Source organism: Pituophis catenifer, unplaced genomic scaffold, assembly GCF_029215685.1.
Source record: "Pituophis catenifer annectens isolate HBS135680 unplaced genomic scaffold, rPitCat1.0.hap2 SCAF_10, whole genome shotgun sequence".
NCBI lineage: Eukaryota > Metazoa > Chordata > Lepidosauria > Squamata > Colubridae > Pituophis > Pituophis catenifer.
In genome coordinates, this window is record NW_027256890.1 from 7,951,082 (window position 1) to 7,970,476 (window position 19,395).

The following is a 19,395-nucleotide window of genomic DNA, read 5'->3' on the forward strand; positions in this document are numbered from 1 at the left end:
GATTTCATTGTCCAACTACATCATCGGTTCTAGTGAGCCTGGGGTCCTGTTGTCCCTAACAAGCTGCTTAAAATCTTAGTGGGCAGAAAACATTGGCCTCTCCTACACAGCCCTGTTGCTCAGTTATGGCTTTTAGGAAACACAGAGCTTTTCCGAGACTCTTGAACCCAGATTCATGGATTACTTCCTGAATCCTTCCTGGTGGTGACCCTCTCTTTGGGTCAACATTTGCGCAACTTGCGTGCAGGAGAGGAAAAAGAAACAGGAGGCTTGAGCTGGCATTTTGAAAGGACCCGTCACGAGAAGGGCCCACTCCACACTTTAAATGCTTTAATCCCCCAAAGCAAAGTTTCGGAAGAAAGCATTTGACATTTTTTCGGGTGACAAGCTCATAATTGGATTGGAATATCCTGGCGAGCCCAGAACAATTAACAGCGAGAGAGAGAGAGAGAGAGAGGGGATGTTTTTTTCTAAAAACAAAAAGCAAAACTTGGTCTTCTTTGGATCTGAAAAACATTCCCAGGCCTTTTAGCAGAATAACAGACGTTTGGAAAAGACCTTGGAGGTCATCTAGTCCAGCCCCCTGCTCAAGCAGGAAACCGTTTTCAGACAAACACGGTCGTCCGATCTCTTCTGAAAATGTTAATTGCAGGACGCTTTCTGGAATTCCTTGAAAACAAAAAAAAAAACCCAGTTTGCTGGGCCAAAGGTGAGGCGTTTGGACAGCTTCCACGGATCCAATTTGTGTTCTTTGTAGCTCGGCTTAAGCAGCCCCCAAACCCAGAGTTTCCCTCTTTTTTTTGCAAATTCTTCCAGTTTCGTTGCGGTTTTTAAGGGATTCAAAGAAAAAGGAAGGCTCTGCTTAGGGAGGAATTTGGCAGACGTGGGGGGTGGGATGCCCGTGTTTGATAAATAGGAACCCTCAAACCAGTGGTGAAATCTGAACCGGTTTGTTACCGGCTCGCTGGCCAGGCATGTGCACTGTGTGCCAAGTGTGCATTGCGTGCATGCATGTGCACTTCGCACCAAATGCATGCTGCATGCACATGCACAATACGCACCAAGAGGAGGCTTGGGAACAATGGTGGGTTCCTCCCGGTTCTGCCCGGTTCCTCCAAGCTAGTAGCGGTGACGATATGACGTCACCGAACCAGTTCTGCCCCCCCCGCCGCATTAGTCTTACCTTTTATTTGGCCCCACCCCCAATCTATTGCTGCCTCCTGAGTCCCAACTGATCAGCTAGAAGGAAAAAGCTGTTTAAACTCTTGCCACGGGGCTTCAAAGGGCCGCCCTACAGCTGATCAGTGTTAAAAGGGCAGTTTGGCGGTAGATCGGTGCCTCCAAAAACAAATGAGTAGACTGGTGCCTGCAAAAATAAGGTCAGCTTCAGGGTTGACACCCTATGCCCATGATGGCAAACCTATGGCACACATGCTGGAAGTGGCATGCAGAGCCATTTTTCCGGGCATGCGAACTGTTGCCCAACTCACCTGTAGCTGTGCACGTGCACGCATGCCCCAGCTGGTATTCGGGCCTCTGGTGCCCGCATACCAGGGCACCCAACTGGTCTTCTGAGCTCTCCCGGGCATGCATGCACATTTGAGCATGTGTGCCAGAGTAGTGGCATGCAATGTGCACATGCACATACACAGATTGTTCAACTGCATGCACAATGCATGGTGGGGGGCGCACGCAAAAGCTGTGCGTGTGTACAGAGGGTGCAGTTGTGTGTGGAGTGCATGGGGGTGGAGCCGCACATTAGCACGGATGGCACATGCGAAGGACATACCTGTTCGGCACTCGGTGAGTAAAAGGTTCGCCACCACTGCCCCATGCCATTTCAGACAAATGATTGTCCAATCTCTTCTTAAAAACCTCCAGGATTTTAGGACACCCTCAACCTCTGGAGGCAAGTTGTTCCGCTGATGAATTGTTCCCCCAACCAATATTAAAGTACCATAGCTTTTAGTTCTCCTCCATTTTGTGGGACAGATTCATCCTCTGCCCCCAAATCTCAAAAATGTGTGTCCACAGATGCTTACATATTCCAGGACTTTCTTCAAATTCCTGCAAGGGGAAGTAGAAGCATTTGCAGATGTTTGTCTCCGACTGTTCCAACTGGCTTAACGTTGAAGCAAGGATGGAGTAAAAAACATCTGGTGGTTTTACTTCTCTCGGTAACTCCTAGAATTGTCTAGACTCCTACAATAGGCAAAGCACCCAGGAACCAACTAGCTCAGGGGTGGGCAACTGGGGCCCTTTTACAACCTGTGGACTTCAATTCCCAGAATTCCTGAGACAGCCAAGCTGCTGGCTGGGGGATTCTGGGAGTTGAAGTCCACCCATCTTCAAGCTACCAAGGTTGAGAAACACTGCCTTAATGCCTTCTACACCTTCATTTGCCCCATCATTTGCCTCAACTTCTCGAAGTTGAGGGTTAAGAAAGAAAAAAAGGCAGTTTTAAGGCTCAGAAGAGGTACATTCTGGATACCTTCAGAATCCTTGCTTTTTCCTTCGAGTGTTTTTGGCTTTATTCCCCCCCCCTTTTTTTTTTATGCATTCCTCAAGAGTCCTTGGACCCCTTCCTAAAACTAACTTTATGGCCAGACAAATCTCACAACCCATTTCAAAGGTAAAGAACAGTGCCCTCTGGTGGACCATGTTCTGTATCAACAGATTTGGGTGGATTTTTTAAAATTGTTTTGAAAAAAGGAACGTGTGTTTGTGGGTCTTTATATATGTGTCTGCGTATAAATTGTTTGTGCGCTTATCTGTGCATATGTTTGTATATATATGTGTGTTTGTATACGTGTATAAACTGTACATATGCTTCTGTATATTTCTGTATATCTGTGCATACACATACATATGTGTATTTCTATCATCAATCTATATCATCTATCATCTATATCATCTATCTATCTATATCTATCTATCATCTATCTATCATCTACCTATCTATCATCTATCACTCATCTATCACTCATCTATCTATCATCTATCTATCGATATGTTTCTGTATATGCATATATACACTGCTCAAAAAAATAAAGAACACAAGCAGAAGACATCTGAGATCGGAATGAATGAAATAGCCTTATTTAATACTTTGTTCGTTACATACAGTAGTTTTGTGTTCCCTTTAGTTGTTTGAACATTGTATAAACTACTGTATGTAAAGAACAAAGTATTTATAAGGCTATTTCATTCATTCAGATCTCGGATGTCTTCTGCTTGTGTTCCCTTTATTTTTTTGAGCAGTATATGTGGGTTATCCATTATATTTTGGTGTATACAAAATATACATTTTTGTATATTTACAAAATATACATTTACATGTACATTTATGTATAAGTGTATATGTGTATTTACTTATGTGCATATGTATAAACTGTATATGTATTCATGTGTATATTGTGTGTGTGTGTGTGTGTGTATATATATATATATACACACACACATATGTATTTGCATTTATATGTTTACTTATATGCATATGTACAAACCGTACATGTATTCATGTGTATATTTTGTGTGTATATCTGTGTGTGTATATTTCTCTGTGTGTATATATATATAATTTCTCTTTAGCCAGGTTCTTCCTACGTAAACCAAGATTTTTATGCAGCCCTAGTTCAGTGAAATCACAATCCACTAGTTTCTAGGCTTTTTTCAGGCAGCCAGCAAGCACCCTGCTGCCCATTGGGAGACTAAGGAGAGTAAAGAAAAGAAAACATATATATATATTAATGTATATACGTGTGTGTGTGTGTGTGTGTGTATTTATATGCCTGTGTGTATGTGCATGTGTGTGCGTATACTTGTGTATATTACGACGTCCAAGAGGGCTGCTCCATCGCTCTGTCCTGAAAGCAGCTTCCCCAACCCGGCGCCCCCAGATATGCTGTGGGAGGAGTGGCGCGGGGGGGGGGGGGGGGGGGAGAGACAACCGGGGCAGCAAAACCCCAAATCAGCTTTGCCAGTTCCAACCTTTCCTGTGCGGCAGCCGAGAGACACCCACCCTCCCAACCAGCAGAGGGCGCGCCATTGGGGAAAAGAACAAGCTAAACCTTCCCGGAGGAGGAGGAGAAGGAGGAGGAGGCGGGGCAAACTCAGAAGGCGGGCCGAGGACGCGTCATCCCCCGCGCTCCTCTCTTTCTCTCGCTCACCCCCCCTCCTTCCCGGAAGTTCCGTCGCCAAAATCCGTCCGCTGGTGTGGGGGGGGAAAGCGTCCCACTCCTTCCGTTCCGGTCTCCATTTGTTCCGACGCTCGCTTCCTTCCCCCGAAATCCGGGCAGGTCGGTGCGGCTGCGGAAGCGTCCGGTGGGCGGAGCAGGAGGAGGAGGAGGAAGGGGCGGCGTCGCCCCGCCTGCCGCCCGCGCCACGTCTCGGGAGAAGGAAGGGCGCCTGGGGCCGAGCCGAGCCGGGCAGGTGAGCGGGGCGAAGGGCCGAGCCAGACCTGGGAATGGGGGGAGGGGGAGGGGAGGGGGGGTTTCGGGCCTGCAGGGCTGGGAGGGGGGCTCAAACCCCTCCCCCCTCTGTGTGTGTGTGTGTGTAAAAGTCACACTCTTGTGCAAACACACACACACTTCGAAACACGCTTCCCTGTCTGGGGGAGACTGGAGGGGGGGGTGTCTCTGGGCATGAGGGTGGCATGCACACGTGTCTTGCAATACACGCGTCTCTGTGTGTGTGTCAGAGAGAGAGAGAGAGAATCTGGGTCCTTCCCTTGTGGGGGGATGGGTTGTGTGTGTTTGTGTGTGTGTGCCTGTGGGTTGCGTTGTATGAAATGGGCTCTGTGGGGCTCTATAGAGCTGGGTAAGGGTGAGGTGGAGAGTAGGGGGGGGTGAGAGTGTGTTTGTGTGTGTGTAGTACCTGTGTATATGGATATGAAGTGGGTTTATGGGTTCTATAGACCTGGGAAGGTTTAAAGGTTTGATGTGTGTCTGTGTGTATATAAAAGTCACACCCTTGTGCAAACACACACACACACACACACACACACACACACACACACACACACACACACACTTCAAAACATGCCTCCCTGTCTGGGGGAGATCGGAGGGGGGAATCTCTGGGCATGGGGGTGGGTGGGGGTGGCATGCACACGTGTCTTGCAATACACGCGTCTGTGTGTGTGTGTGTGTGTGTGAGAGAGAGAGAGAGAGAGAGAGAGAGAGAGAATCTGGGTCCTTCCCTTGTGGGAGCCGGGTTGTATGTGTGTGTGTGGGGGGGGGGGGTTGTGTGCCTGCGGGTTTGCGTTGTATGAAATGGGCTCAGTGGGCTCTATAGAGCTGGGTAGGGATGAGATGGAGAGTAGGTGTTTGTGTGTGTTTGTGTAGTATCTGTGTATATGGGTATGAAGTTGGTTCTATAGACCTGGGAAGGTTTAAAGGTTTGATGGGGGGTACATTGGTGTGTACATGTATAAAATTGCTTTATGGACTGTACAGACCAGGTAAGTGTAAGGTTTGATGCACGTCTGTGTACATCGATGAAGTTCATTCATGGACTATATAGTCCTGCGTAGGTGTGATGTGTGGTTCAGGACTCTGAAACTGGTGGTTGTTTTAATGGATGGGTGGATTGAACACACCTAGTGAGGGTAACAGTCACTGTTGTGAAGCATTCATGGCTGCCTACTTGCATTTGTCTTGGCGTTGTGAACAGAGGTTGGCAATCTGACCCCAAAAGAGGAGGTTAAGGTGTGCTAATGACTTTAACTCTGCTCCTTTCCCAAGGAAACATGGGCTTGGATACACCGTCCCTTCCCCTCCTCCATCCCAGCAAGTTGTATTAGGCTAAAGCCCGCCTGTCAAGAGAAGTCAACTCTTCCAAGATGGACATCAAGGGTTGAAATCTTGAAGAGCTAACATTGTTTTCTAAATGCCATGAAGGAGGGGACTTATAATGTCTTGCTAACACATTTCTAGGAGGTATCTCATAGGTTGGCAAGTAAACATGGAACTTCTTGAGATGTGGTCCCACAAAAGTCTTCTCCTCTTTGTTGTTGTTAGTTGTGAAGTTGTGTCCATCGCGACCCCACGGACAACGTTCCTCCAGGCCTTCCTGTCCTCTACCATCCTCTGAAGTCCATTTAAGCTCACGCCGGCTGCTTCAGTGATTCCATCCGGCCATCTCGTTCTCCGCCGTCCCCTTCTTCTTTTGCCCTCCATCGTTCCCAGCATTCGGCTCTTCTCCAGGGAGTCCTTCCTTCTCATTGGATGGCCATAAGTATTTGAGTTTCCTCTTCAGGATCTGGCCTTCTAAAGAGTGGTCAGGGTTGATCTCTAGGACTGACCGGTTAGATCGCCTTATCTATCTATCTATCTATCTATCTATCTATCTATCTATCTATCTATCTATCTATCATCTATCTATTGTTGTTGTTAGTTGCGAAGTCGTGTCCGACCCATCGTGACCCCACGGACAACGTTCCTCCAGGCCTTCCTGTCCTCTACCATCCCCCAGAGTCCACTTAAGCTCACGCCGACTGCTTCGGTGACTCCATCCAGCCATCTCGTTCTCCGCCGTCCCCTTCTTCTTTTGCCCTCCATCATTCCCAGCATTAGGCTCTTCTCCAGGGAGTCCTTCCTTCTCATTAGTTGGCCAAAGTATTTGAGTTTCCTCTTCAGGATCTGGCCTTCTAAAGAGCAGTCAGGGTTGATTTCCTCTAAGACTGACCGGTTGGATCGCCTTGCAGTCCAAGGGACTCGCAGGAGTCTTCTCCAGCACCAGAGTTCAAAGGCCTCAATTCTTTGGCTCTCAGCCTTCCTTATGGTCCATAAAAGACAGCCTTTGCAAGTTGCTTTCTGCATTTTGAGTAAGCAAAAAATATAATTTACCCTTGTGACGGGGTCAACAGATTCTGTTACCTGAAACCGGATAGCCTCCTTGCATGATTTTGACTCTAGCATTGTAATGAGAGTTGATTCTGAGGGTCTTAGTCCTTCTTTGGTTGGATTCTTCTATACAGTTAGTCCTCGACCTAAGACCTCAGCTGAGCCCCAAATTTCTGTCGCTAAGCAAGACATTCGTTAAGTGAGGTCTGCCCCCTTTTACCCCATTTCTTGACACGTTTGTTAAGTGAGTAACCTGATTGTTAAGTGGCTCCTCCACTGACTTTGCTTGTCAGAAGGTTGCAAAAGCAGATCGCGTGACCCCTCCCCCCCCAGGACACTGCAACCGTCATAAATATGAGTCATACATATGTTGCCCAGCACCCTAATTTTGATCGCATGATCATGGGGATGCAGCAGTGGCGGTAAGTGTGAAAAACGGTTATAAGTCGCTTTTCTCAGTGCCATTGTAACTTAGAATGGTCACTAAACGAACTATTGTAAATCAAGGACAACCTATATGTGGTCGTTTCTTAATTGTCGAGACAGACTGTCCTTGACTTAGGACTTGTCGCTCAGCGGCCATTTGAAGTTCCAAGGGACCAACTTGGGGATTACCAAGGACCTGGATTTGAAGTTCTCTCTCTCTCTCTCTCTCTCTCTCTCTCTCTCTCTCTCTCTCTCTCTCTCTCTCTCACACACACACACACACACACACACAGAGTGATCACATGACCAGATTTTGTGTGCCTGGCCAGGCTGCATTTACACTCATCTGCAGTCGGTCGCAAGTGTGAAAAACGGTCCCAACTTGCTTTTTTTCAGTGCCGTCGTTAAATGAACTGGTCGCTAAATGAACTGTTGTAGCTCGAGGACTCCCTGTGATCTTTTATCTCCTTGCTTTCTTCGCGCAAAACGAAGCAACCTTTAAAACAGGCCCATACGCCTCTTTTCCCCGTCCTCGGTTAGTATAAGACACTCATCCTGCAATAAGAGGTATTTTAATCTCTGCCAAATCCTTGACCTCCTAAAACACATGCGTAGTCCTATAAATCAAACTGCCCGGTGCTTGGTGGGATAAAACAGTCTGGCTGGCAGTTGCCATGATGAAAATAAAAAAAGCAACTGGAAATGAAAATAGTTTCGTTTCCACTCCCTGCAGGAGCAATCAAAAGGGCCTCGATCCAGCCCTGTTCTGTGTCTATTCACAGGCAGCCACTTCAAGAAAGCTTTGGATGAATTCCATGTGTTGCTGAGAGATTTCCATACACATCCTGAAATCTTTAGTTTGTGAATTTCCTCCACCCCACAAGCTCCTTAGTTTTCCCATCCAGCCTGAAGGAGCCCGAAAAAGGCTCCCACCCACCCCATCGTTAAGACGGTGCCAATGTGACTTATGTAAGGATTGGCACTCGGGTGAGCTCAGAATTATATCTGGCAGATTTAAAAAAAACAAAAAACAAACCACAAGGAACTATTTTTAAAAAAGGAGTGTCATCCTATGTGTCTGTTTATCTCGGTGTGTGACGTCACTACAAAACGATTGTTTTCTTTCTCTTGCAGCTACTCTTAACGATCTCCAGAAATTCTTCAGTTTGCCCATCATCAAGTGGGCTGATAACGAAACCAAATCGCTCGATCTGCGAATAAATTGGTGCAGAAGCCCTAAGGACAATGTGCAGGCTGTTTTTTGGGCTCCCGGCGGTATCGATGGAGAAAAACTGGACTCGATAGGTCGCTTGGGAAGTTCCACTGGAGGAAATATTTCTCCTTGGACTTTAATAACTCCCAATAGCCATGGACTCTTCGGTGGTCATTCAGGAAGCCAGCAATGGTACCCCAGTCAGTTCTGAACAGCAACCAGACCACCCGGAGGTCAAATCGAAGCGGACAATGGAAAGAGAGGATCTTAACGGTAAGCAATTTCTTTACATACGCATTTATTTTTTTTAATGAGCATTTTTGTTAGTGTTGTTGGATTGTAATGGTGGAAGGTTAGGAAGATCTTTGACAGAGTAAGGTTGTCATTAGTAAGGAAGGTGGTAATCAGAGTAAGGAAGGTGGTAATCTGTTTCTGAATTTTTCTCCTTCTGACTAAACTAAATCAGTGGTATGTCCCAGAGGTGTCTTTTTTTTTTTCAAGCGGCAACTGGACTTTCTGGTTTTTCTTTGAAGATGTTTCGCTTCTCTTTTTTTCTTTTTTCTTTTTTAGACTTCTATACCGCTTCATAGTGCTTTACGGCCCTCTCTAAGCGGTTTACAAAGTTAGCATATTGCATAATAGCATATTGCATTAGCATTAGCATATTGCCTCCAACAATCTTGGGTCCTCATTTTACCCACCTCGGAAGGATGGAAGGCTGAGTCAACCTTGAGCCGATGAGATTTGATCTGCTGATCTGCTGAACTAGCAGTGAGCTGAAGTAGCTGCAGTACTGCACTCTAACCACTGCGCCACCTCTCATCCCAGAGGCTTCATCAGCTCTCAGTGTATCTTTCACGGCTAATCATCACCATCATCTTCATTTAACGACCCCATAATCCCTTGCGGGATGGAGTCTGGGCAACTGAACGGAGCTGAGTGTTTACTGGCCAGATGCCTTTCCTGTCGCCAGTGCAGAGTTTTGTTCAGCAGATATATTCTCAGTGTGCCCAGAGAGAGAAATACCTGCCTCTACCTAGGATCAAACTCACAGCCTCCTGTTGGTGAGACGAGAGCTCCACCTCTAGGCCACCCCGCCACTCCATATCTTTCACGGCTAATGCTGTGGAGATACCTACCATTGTCCATGTGTTTGCCTGTTGCAAAGAAGTGGAAGAAAGTCTTAGAACTATGTCTAAACTCCAGAAAAAGTTCTAAGATTTTCTTCCACTTTGCTTTTTCCACCCACCTCTTTCTTCTTCCGTCCTCCCTTTTCTCTGGAAAAGGAAAGAACAAGACTGTCCTTTCAAACAATGGATGGAAACTAATCAAGGAGGGAAGCAACCCGGAATTAAGAAGAAACTTCCTAAAAGCAAGGACAATTAATCAGCGGAACAGCTTGCCACCAGGAAGTTGTGGATGCTCCATCACTGGAGGTTTTTAAGAAGAGACTGGACATCCACTTGTCTAAAATGGAATAGAGTCTCCTTGAGCTGGGGGCTGGACTAGAAGACCTTCAACGTCCCTTTGATTCTAATCCTGTTAAATCAGCACTCGATGGGGGGGCAATAGAATAGAATAGAATAGAATAGAATAGAATAGAATAGAATAGAATAGAATAGAATAGAATAGAATAGAATAGAATAGAATTCTTAATTAGCCAAGTGTCAGCACGTCAAGATGCATTTATCCTAGTGCTGACATAAGGAGAACGCAGGCGTCTGCAACGGGATGGTTGCCTTTCACCTACTTATTTCCTCTGGAGATAATGTCCCCTAGGAGATGGATGGGAGGGGGAAAATTCTTTGAATTGGAGCAGTAGATTAGGGGTGAATGATTGGGAAGATGGCCAATGAATGCAGAGGAGTGGGGGAAGGAAGAGGAGGGGTTTTGGGTCAGCACGTTAGTGCTGGCTGCAACGAGTCGGTGTAAAAAGTGCTGTGCTTAATAAAATGGAAATTTGTTTTATAAAAGACTTTGTTTGCGATGCAATTTATTTGAAGACAGCCTGAAAACCTGACACCAAGTGTGACTGGACACATAAGGAATTTGTCTTTGGTGCACATGTTCTCAGGGTACATAAAAAGAAAAGATATGTTCGTTAAGAATCATAAGGTGCAACACTTAATGGTAGTCATAGGGTACAAATAAGCAATCAAATCATACTAGGAAACAGAATATAAATCGTAAGGATACAAGCAACAAAGTTACAGTCATGCAGTCATAAGTGAGAGGAGATGGGTGATAGGAACAATGAGAAGATTAATAGTAATAGTAATGCAGACTTAGTGAATAGTTTGACAGTGTTGAGAGAATTAGTTGTTTAGCAGAGTGATGGCATTCGGGGGAAAAACTGTCCTTGTGTCTAGTTGTTCTGGTGTGCAGTGCCCTATAGCATCGTTTTGAGGGTAGGAGTTGAAACAGTTTATGTCCAGGATGTGAGGGGTCTGTAGATATTTTCATAGCCCTCTTTTTGACTCGTGCAGGATACAGGTCCTCCATGGAAGGCAGGTTGGTAGCCACTGTCTTTTATGAGTTCTACTTATCCGTTGAAGTCTGTGTCTGTCTTGTTGGGTTGCAGAACCAAACCAGACAGTTATAGAGATGCAGATGACAGACTCAATCATTCCTCTGTAAATAATTCCTTTAGTCAGGAAAGTCTCTCTCTTGGAGTTGCATCTTAAAATAATTCAAAGTAATAAGGAGTATAACAGAATAACCGAGTTGGAAGGGACCATGGAGGTCTTCTAGTCCAGCCCCCTGGTCAAGCAGGAGACCCTCTCCCATTTCAGACAAATGGCTGTCCAGTCTCTTCTTAAAAACCTCCAGTGTTGGAGCAACCACAACTCCTGGAGGTAGCTTAAATTTTGGCATTTTAAAATTGAGAGCCATAAATGATCACTCTGGCTCCAAAGAGCCTTGGTTGTGCAGCAGTCTAAAGTGCTGTTAAGTAGCACCACCTGACTGCAATTAGTGCAAGTTCGAATCTCACCAGGCTCAAGGTTGACTCAGCCTTCCATCCTTTCAAGGTAGGTAAAATGAGGACCCGGTTTGTGGGGGCAATAAGCTGACTTTGTATAAAATAGAACGCCGCTTAGGGGGGGCCAAAAGCCCTACTAAGCAGGCATATACAAAAGTATGAAGGCTATTGCTTAACGCATTGTAAGCCTCCCTGAGTCTCCGGAGAAGGGCGGCATATAAATCAATCAAACAAACAAACAAATAAACAAATAAATAAATAAAGAGCTGACTTACCCCCATTCAGCCTGAAGGATGAACAATCAGCGAGGACAAAGGGTGCCATCAGAATATCTTTATCTTCTTTATCTTTTATTAGATTTTTATATCTGTTTTTCATCAAACTCCTCTGTAATTAAAAGAGCAATAAGGGAGGCAGGGAGCACATCTGCCTGAGAGATTCTTCTAACTTGTTGTCCATTAAGATGGATGATACCATGGATCTGAATTAAGAGAACTCTATTCCCTCTGCCTCGTGAGGTTTTAGAAATACCAGGAAGGAGGGGGAAATATATTTCTGTCTCACCCAGCGAAGGGAGGGATATGTGCTAGGCATATGGTTGATGCATAAACAAAATCTCATCAGGAAGGTTCCAGACTTGATAAGATTTTATTCTAAGAGCCGTGGTGGTGCAGTGGTTAAAATGCAGTGCTGCAGGCTAACTCTGCCCACTGCCAGTAGTTTGATCCTGACCGGCTCAAGGATGACTCGGCCTTCCATCCTTCCGAGGTCGGTAAAATGAGGACCCAGATTGTTGGGGGCAAGAGGCTGATTCTGTAAACCACTTAGAGAGGGCGGTAAAAGCACTGTAAAGTGGCATATAAGTGCTATTGCCCTTCCTTCCTTCCTTCCTTCCTTCCTTCCTTCCTTCCTTCCTTCCTTCCTTCCCTTCCACCCTCCCTCCCTCCTTCCTTCCTTCCTTCTTTTATTCCTTCCTCCCTCCCTTCCTTCCTTCCCTTCCACCCACCCACCCTCCTTCCTTCCTTCCTTCCTTCCTTCCTTCATTCATTCCTTCCTTTCCACCCTCCCTCCCTCCCTCCTTCCTTCCTTCCTTCTTTTATTCCTTCCTCCCTCCCTCCCTCCCTCCCTCCCTCCCTTCCTTCCTTCCTTCCCTTCCACCCACCCACCCACCTTCCTTCCTTCCTTCCTTCCTTCCTTCCTTCCTTCCTTCCTTCCTTCCTTCCTTCCTTCCTTCCTTCCTTCCACAGTGGTTAGAATGCAGTATTACAGGCTAACTCTGCTAGCTGCCAGCAGTTCAATCCTGATCTGTTCAAGGTTGTCTCAGCCTTCCATCCTTCCGAGGTGGGTAAAATGAGGACCCAGATTGTTGGGGGGCAAGAGGCTGACTCTGTAAACTGCTTAGAGAGGGCCATAAAGCACTGTGAAGCGGTGTATAAGTCTTAAGTGCTATTGCTATGACTATAAGGTTTTTATTCGTTACGCTTGCTTTCATCTGCAGTGGTATTTAAAGTGATTTAGAATAGAGTATATTGGATGTTCTTGGCTGCTTGAGCATATGAACAGGTAAGAACATGGCATCCGTTGTTAACCTCTTCCCAACTCCCTGTTCTTTTTTTTCCCCAGTGCTTAGTGTAAATAACGGCGGAGCGCCATCCGAAGGAGACACCATAGCCCTCAAGAGCAGCCAAGGTCCTTGCACGAATGGACCGACGTCTTACGACCCCGAACAGCCCGTGCCTTTGGGCCCCACCGAAAACTCCCTGGGGAAAGAACCCGCTTCAGGTGTGCATGGTTTCCATGAGCACCTAAAGGCGTCTCGGGGCGGTAGTGATGAGAGCTTAGCACTTAGGAAGGACACCCTGCAGTCTCTCAAACTAAGCCTCCCTTTGCAAGAAACTGAATTGTGTAAGCATCTCTTCACCATGGAGCCCACCTGTTTCTTTCTCGCTCCGCCCTCAAAGAAGCTTTCCCCCCTCCCCACCCCAAACCTCCTTATTTCCATTTCTCTGCCTCTGCAGAATCTCTCCTGAATGCTGAATCTTTGAAGCATGAGCTGATTTTTAACCCCTGGGCGCCTCTGACTTTGCCTTTAACAAATCGGCTTGATTTTTATTTTTTTTTAAACAACCTGGTGGGTTTGCAATCGAGGTTGCCATTGACCACTCTCTTAGAAACAAGGTATTTTGCCTCTTAAATCAGGCCTGTCAAACTCAAGGCCGGCGGGCTGAATCCGTACACTGCCGTCCCACCTCGCTTCGACCTGGTTTACCCATTGCGAAGACGAAACATTGGGTCTGCGTGGCTTCGGCCCGGTCTACCCAATGCAAAGAAGAAACATGCCAGCAGTGTGGGGAGTGGCATCAAGATGGCCACACCCACTCAGTCGGCCACGCCCACCCAGCCCCCTCCCCCCCAAGGTCAACCACAGCCAGGGAAGGTTTTACTTACCTTTACCACCGGTTCGCCGCACGCTTACCGGTTCGTTTGAACCGGTGCGAACCGGCTGAATACCACCTCTGATCACAGCCCTGATGTAGCTCTCAGTGAAATTGAGTTTGTCACCCGTGCTCTAATTGATGTGGCTCGCAAACTCTGCGCTCTCGCGCATGCTAAACATTAACCAGACAAAATGTCGCGCCTTGCAACAAGAGCCGAAATACAGGTGATTGACTTTTAACAACTGCTCCTGAGCCCCAAATTCCTGTGGCTAAAGGGAGACAAAATTCTCAAGTGAGCTTTGCCCTCATTTTATGACCTTTCTTTGCCGCCGTTGTTAAATGAATCAATGCCACCATTCGGTTACTAATCCAGTTAAGTGAACCTTTTCTTTCCCACTGACTTTGCTTGTCAGAAGGTTGCAAAAGGGATCATGTCATACACACACACACCGGGACACCGCAACCGTCATAAATACGAGTCAGTGGCCAAGCATCTGAATTTTGATCATGTGACCACGGGGATGCGACAACCGTCGTGTGAAAAATAGTCCTAAATTGCTTTTCTCGGTGCCGTAACTTTGAAGGGTCACTAAACAAACTGTTGTAAGTGAAGGACTACCTATATGTAGTCGTTTCTTAATTGTCGAGACAGATGGTCCTTGACTTGTGACTTATCGCTGAGCGGCCATTGAAGTTTCAAGGGACCTACTTGGGGGTTACTAAGGATCTGGATTTGTAATTCTTACACACAGACACACACACAGAGTGGTCACATGACCAGATTTTGTGTCCTGGGCAACTGGGCTGCATTTGCACTCCTCTTGCACACGAGACCACGTTTTACTTCTAAGTGACAATCCTATTTCGATTTAACACCCAAACAAAGAGGAAAAATTGAATCACAATTCTCCGGTGACACATCAAGTGTGTCATTTACCGTCATTTCCCTGTGACTCTCGGAGGCTTAAGAAATTCCGGGGAGGGGGGGAATCTGGTTGTCTTCATGCAGATTAGATGGTGGTGCAAAGCTTCATTTGGGATGGGTGGATTTGCTAGATCCTATTCTGAACGAAAAAGGGATGTGGTGGCTAAGAGCTTGTCGATTGAAAGGTCGGCAGTTCAGCGGTTCGAATCCCTAGTGCCACGTAACAGGGTGAGCTCCCGTGACTTGTCCCAGCTTCTGCCAACCTAGCAGTTTGAAAGCAGGTAAAAAAAAATGCAAGTAGAAAAATAGGGACCACCTTTGGTGGGAAGGGAACAGCGTTCCGTGCGCCTTTGGCGTTGAGTCATGCTGGCCACATGACCACAGACGTCTTCGGACAGCGCTGGCTCTTCAGCTTTGAAACGGAGATGAGCAGCGCCCCCTAGAGTCGGGAACGACTAGCACATATGTGCGAGGGGAACCTTTACCTTTAGAGCAATAAATGGCTACAGACAAAAGAAAAGCAGAATCTAGCGAACTGGCGTGAAATTTTACAGTTAACTTTTCCCTTTTCCCTGGCCACTCCCTCTCCTGCAATCAGCCAGTGTCCAATTAGCTGTACTTATTTTGTTTCGGGAAAGAAGATGCCTTCTTGCCCGACACAATGTGGATTCCAAACACACACACACGCACACACACACACACACACACACACACACACACACACACACACATACTGTCTTCCTCCTGCATTCCAATTTATTCCTCCCGTTGCAAATACTTTAGGCTAACAGGTTTGCGAAGCACAAGCAGGCTAACAGGCCGTGACAATAACATTCTCGGCCTAATTAAGTTAGTATCCAAAACATTTGGAAAGCATGTGGTTGTCGATCTCTGTAATACTGAACAGGGACCTCCTGGCTCTCTTCTCTTGAAATGCCTTGCTTCAGACGCAGCAAAAATCAAATTACCTCGAAACCAACACTTGAGAAATTTTTAACTTCCTTTTTTAACCTTTGGGTCTAAATTTCTGGCGACTTTGCGAAGAGAGCTTCACATCTGTCCTGCTTCCTTGTTTATAATTCATTGGCCCTGAACGATTCAACTTGTTCCTCCTTCCTGCAGGCTCAGCCGATGCTCCTCTCCCGCTGGAGAAGGAAGAACTGATCCGGCTCCAGGCCCGGAAGCGCCTGGAAGAGCAGCTCAAGCAGTATCGCGTCAAGAGGCATCAGGAGAGAGTAAGCGCCTAGCAAAAAGATTCACAGGCGGGGTTTGTTATTCATCGCGTGGTCAGCCAGATGTTTTTGTGGCATTTTTATCCACTGATTGAATCCTTCCCAAGGATCTCAGATAAACACGGGGATGTTTGATGGTGTTAAAGGAATTGTTGCAGGATGTCAGCTGTTGCGAGGAAAGCTGCCATTGGCAATTGACTGATGGGGATTATGTCAATGCCGCTGGTATTCAAGTGCTGTAGTTGACCAGTGGTGATGTTGTCAATGCCAAGGGTATTCAAGATGTTTTGGGATTGCAAGTATCTGAATATATAGGCAATTCCAAGTAAGGTTGTTACCATTGTTATTATTCTTTAAGATTTAATCTTCAATTCACAGTCTGGGACTGGTAAAAACTTAATTTATTATTATTATTATTATTATTATTATTATTATTATTATTAAATTTATTATTACTATTACTATTGTTGTTATTGTTGTTAAATAATATTTAAACATTTAAAAATGTTACCAGAAATATTATTGACTGGTGCCGATGGTTGATACGGGTTGCTGCCAGCATCCTAGGTATCAACCAAGTATCTTCTTAAAATATTATTATCATTATAGCCTTCTCTGGGGGGGCACCTGCCATCTGGAACGAGCTCCCCCCCGGGGGATACGGAGGATCCCGGATTTGCGCACTTTCCGCCGTGCCCTCCAAACATTCTTATTCGAGCAGGCTGGTCTGGCCTAACCTCCCTTTTAAATTGTTTTAAATTTGTTTTAAAATTGGGGTGTTTTAAATTAGTTCGTGGGCCAAAGTGTTTAATGTATTTTAAATTACATTAAGTTCGTGGGGCCTGGTGGCTCAGCAGACTGATAGCATTGTGATTAACACCAGCTGTCTGCAATTACTGTAAGTTCAAATCTCACCAGGCTCAAGGTTGACTCAGCCTTCCATCCTTTCTAAGGTAGGTAAATTGAGGACCCAGTTTGTGGGGGCAATAAGATGACTTTGTATAAATATACAAAAGTATGAAGGCTATTGCTTTAACGCATTGTAAGCCACCCTGAGTCTCCAGAGAAGGGTGGCATATAAATCAAATTAAAAAAATAAATAAAAAAAATGGTTTTTTAACGTTTGTATTATGTGTATTTTATCTCTTGGCTGTTCACCGCCCTGAGTCCTTCGGGAGGAGGGCGGTATATAAATTTAATAAATAATAATAATAATAAGCATTATTAGCATTATTATTAGTAATGTAAGGTCCAATAATATGTTTAAGCTCATAAATGCCAAACAAGAAACTTAAACAGAGGCTTGAGTAAAATAGCATTTAATCTTGATTCAAGCTTAAATGGTTAGCTGTTCCAAACACATACAAGATACATGCAGGTAACAACTACAAACAAGAGAGGGAATGTGAACGCCCTTTTATATTGTTTAGGAAAGTCATAAACCTCCAATTCTGGCATCTTTGATTTGTGTATTCCCTGGAATTTGGCTTGTGTACCCCCCCCCCCAACAGGGTAGAGCCTCTTAATGAGCATCATTAGCATTAACTCTTCCTGATCATCATCTTTGTGTTCACACTTGGCTATTTAGCCCCCTGGAGTGGAGGCAACTCAAAAGATCAAAGAGGAGATAGTTCTTAGGCAGGAGGGGGAGAGATAAGGCTCTGATAGTTTGACAAATGTCAGATACTTCACAACAGACCCCAATAACAGACCAGGAAGTTAGTCAATGTGGCATGTTTGTGTTATAATTACAAAGGGCATAATATATATGTCAATGTCACAGGAAGCAAATATTTATAGCATGCTAATATACAAAGACATCATATATCATAATGTGTGTGTGTGTGTAGAAGAGGCGATAGACATCACGATCTCCGGAACGTTTAAAAGTTTAAAAATTTTTATTTTAAAACTTGTGCTAAGCTTTCGTCGGCCCCTACCGACTTCGTCAGAGTATAAAATCCCCATTGAGGAGCTGCTTGCTTTTATGTGATGCTGATCAATTTGGTCATTGCGCTTGGAGCCTGTTACACGCGCAATGACCAAATTGATCAGCATCACATAAAAGCAAGCAGCTCCTCAATGGGGATTTATACTCTGACGAAGTCGGTAGGGGCCGACGAAAGCTTAGCACAAGTTTTAAAATAAAAAATTTTAAACTTTTAAGCGTTCCAGAGATCGTGATGTCTATCGCCTCTTGTATAAGTATACCTGGAACTCGCATCTTTAGGACAATTCTTTATATATATATATATATGTATATATATATGTTGCAGGAAACAACAAGTTTCTACTAATTCTAGTATTTCAGTATATCTATTTCCTTACAGTAGTATATCTCTTTTTTTTTTATTAAACATGAAACTCAGTCAACTGAACATTTAAAAATGTATCGCAAATATCATTGACTGGCGCTGATGGTTGATCCGGGTTGCTGCCAGCGTCCTAGGTATCAACCAAGTACCTTCTTTTTTTTTTTTATTGCAAAAGTTTTACAATTACATTTTCACCCCTTTTTCCCCCCCCACCTCCCCCCCCAAACTTCCCAACCTCCCTAACCCTCCCTAACCCTCCCCTCCCCCCAGACTTCCCTATAATATACTCATACTCATAAAGAACCCTAATATAACACTTATATATAGACTTGAACCCCTCCCTCCCCTGTATAATGTTTCTCTTTATCTCATTACATTAAAAAATTTCTAGTACATTATTTTCAAATAAAAGCTATTTGATACTTTCTAGTTTGATATTTGTTCTGAACATATTCTATCCACCTTTTCCATTCCCACTCATAAGTCTCTTGTGAACAGTCTTTTAAATATGCTGAAATCTTCGCCATCTCTGCAAAACTGGCCATCTTCAAAGTCCATTCCTCAATAGTGGGCAAAGCTTCATTCTTCCAATATTTACCTATCAACAATCTTGCTGCTGTTATCATATACAATATCAATTTTGTTTCACCCAATGTAAAACCCTTAACTATACCCAATAAAAACAGTTGTGGAGAAAATTGAATTTTTTTCTTCAAAACATTCTGCATGACCCACCAAATTTTTATCCAAAAAACCTTAACTTTCCTACAGGTCCACCAAACATGATAATACGTAGCATCCAAACATTCACATCTCCAACATTTTGGCTGAACATTAGGGTACATACATGACAACTTTTTGGGATCTAAATGCCATCTATAAAACATTTTGTAGAAATTTTCCCTCAGGTTCTGCGACTGTGTAAATTTAACATTCTGAACCCAAATTTTTTCCCATGTTTCCAGCATCACTGGTTCTTCAAAATTCTGTGCCCACTTAATCATACAGTCTTTAACTAATT

The 19,395-nt window shown here is 44.9% G+C and overlaps 1 protein-coding gene across 2 annotated transcripts in view; it reads left to right on the forward strand.

The window, feature by feature from the left end:
* Positions 1-8,428: 8,428 nt before the first annotated feature.
* Positions 8,429-19,395, forward strand: part of GOLGA3 (golgin A3) — a 45,089-nt gene continuing 34,122 nt past the window's right edge. For both annotated transcript variants that reach the window (XM_070950483.1, XM_070950482.1), the window contains exons 1-3: positions 8,429-8,757; positions 13,088-13,369; positions 15,950-16,062. In XM_070950483.1, the coding sequence (XP_070806584.1) occupies positions 8,640-8,757; positions 13,088-13,369; positions 15,950-16,062 (513 nt within the window). In that variant the 5' untranslated portion in view covers positions 8,429-8,639. The remainder of the gene's footprint in view (positions 8,758-13,087; positions 13,370-15,949; positions 16,063-19,395) is intronic.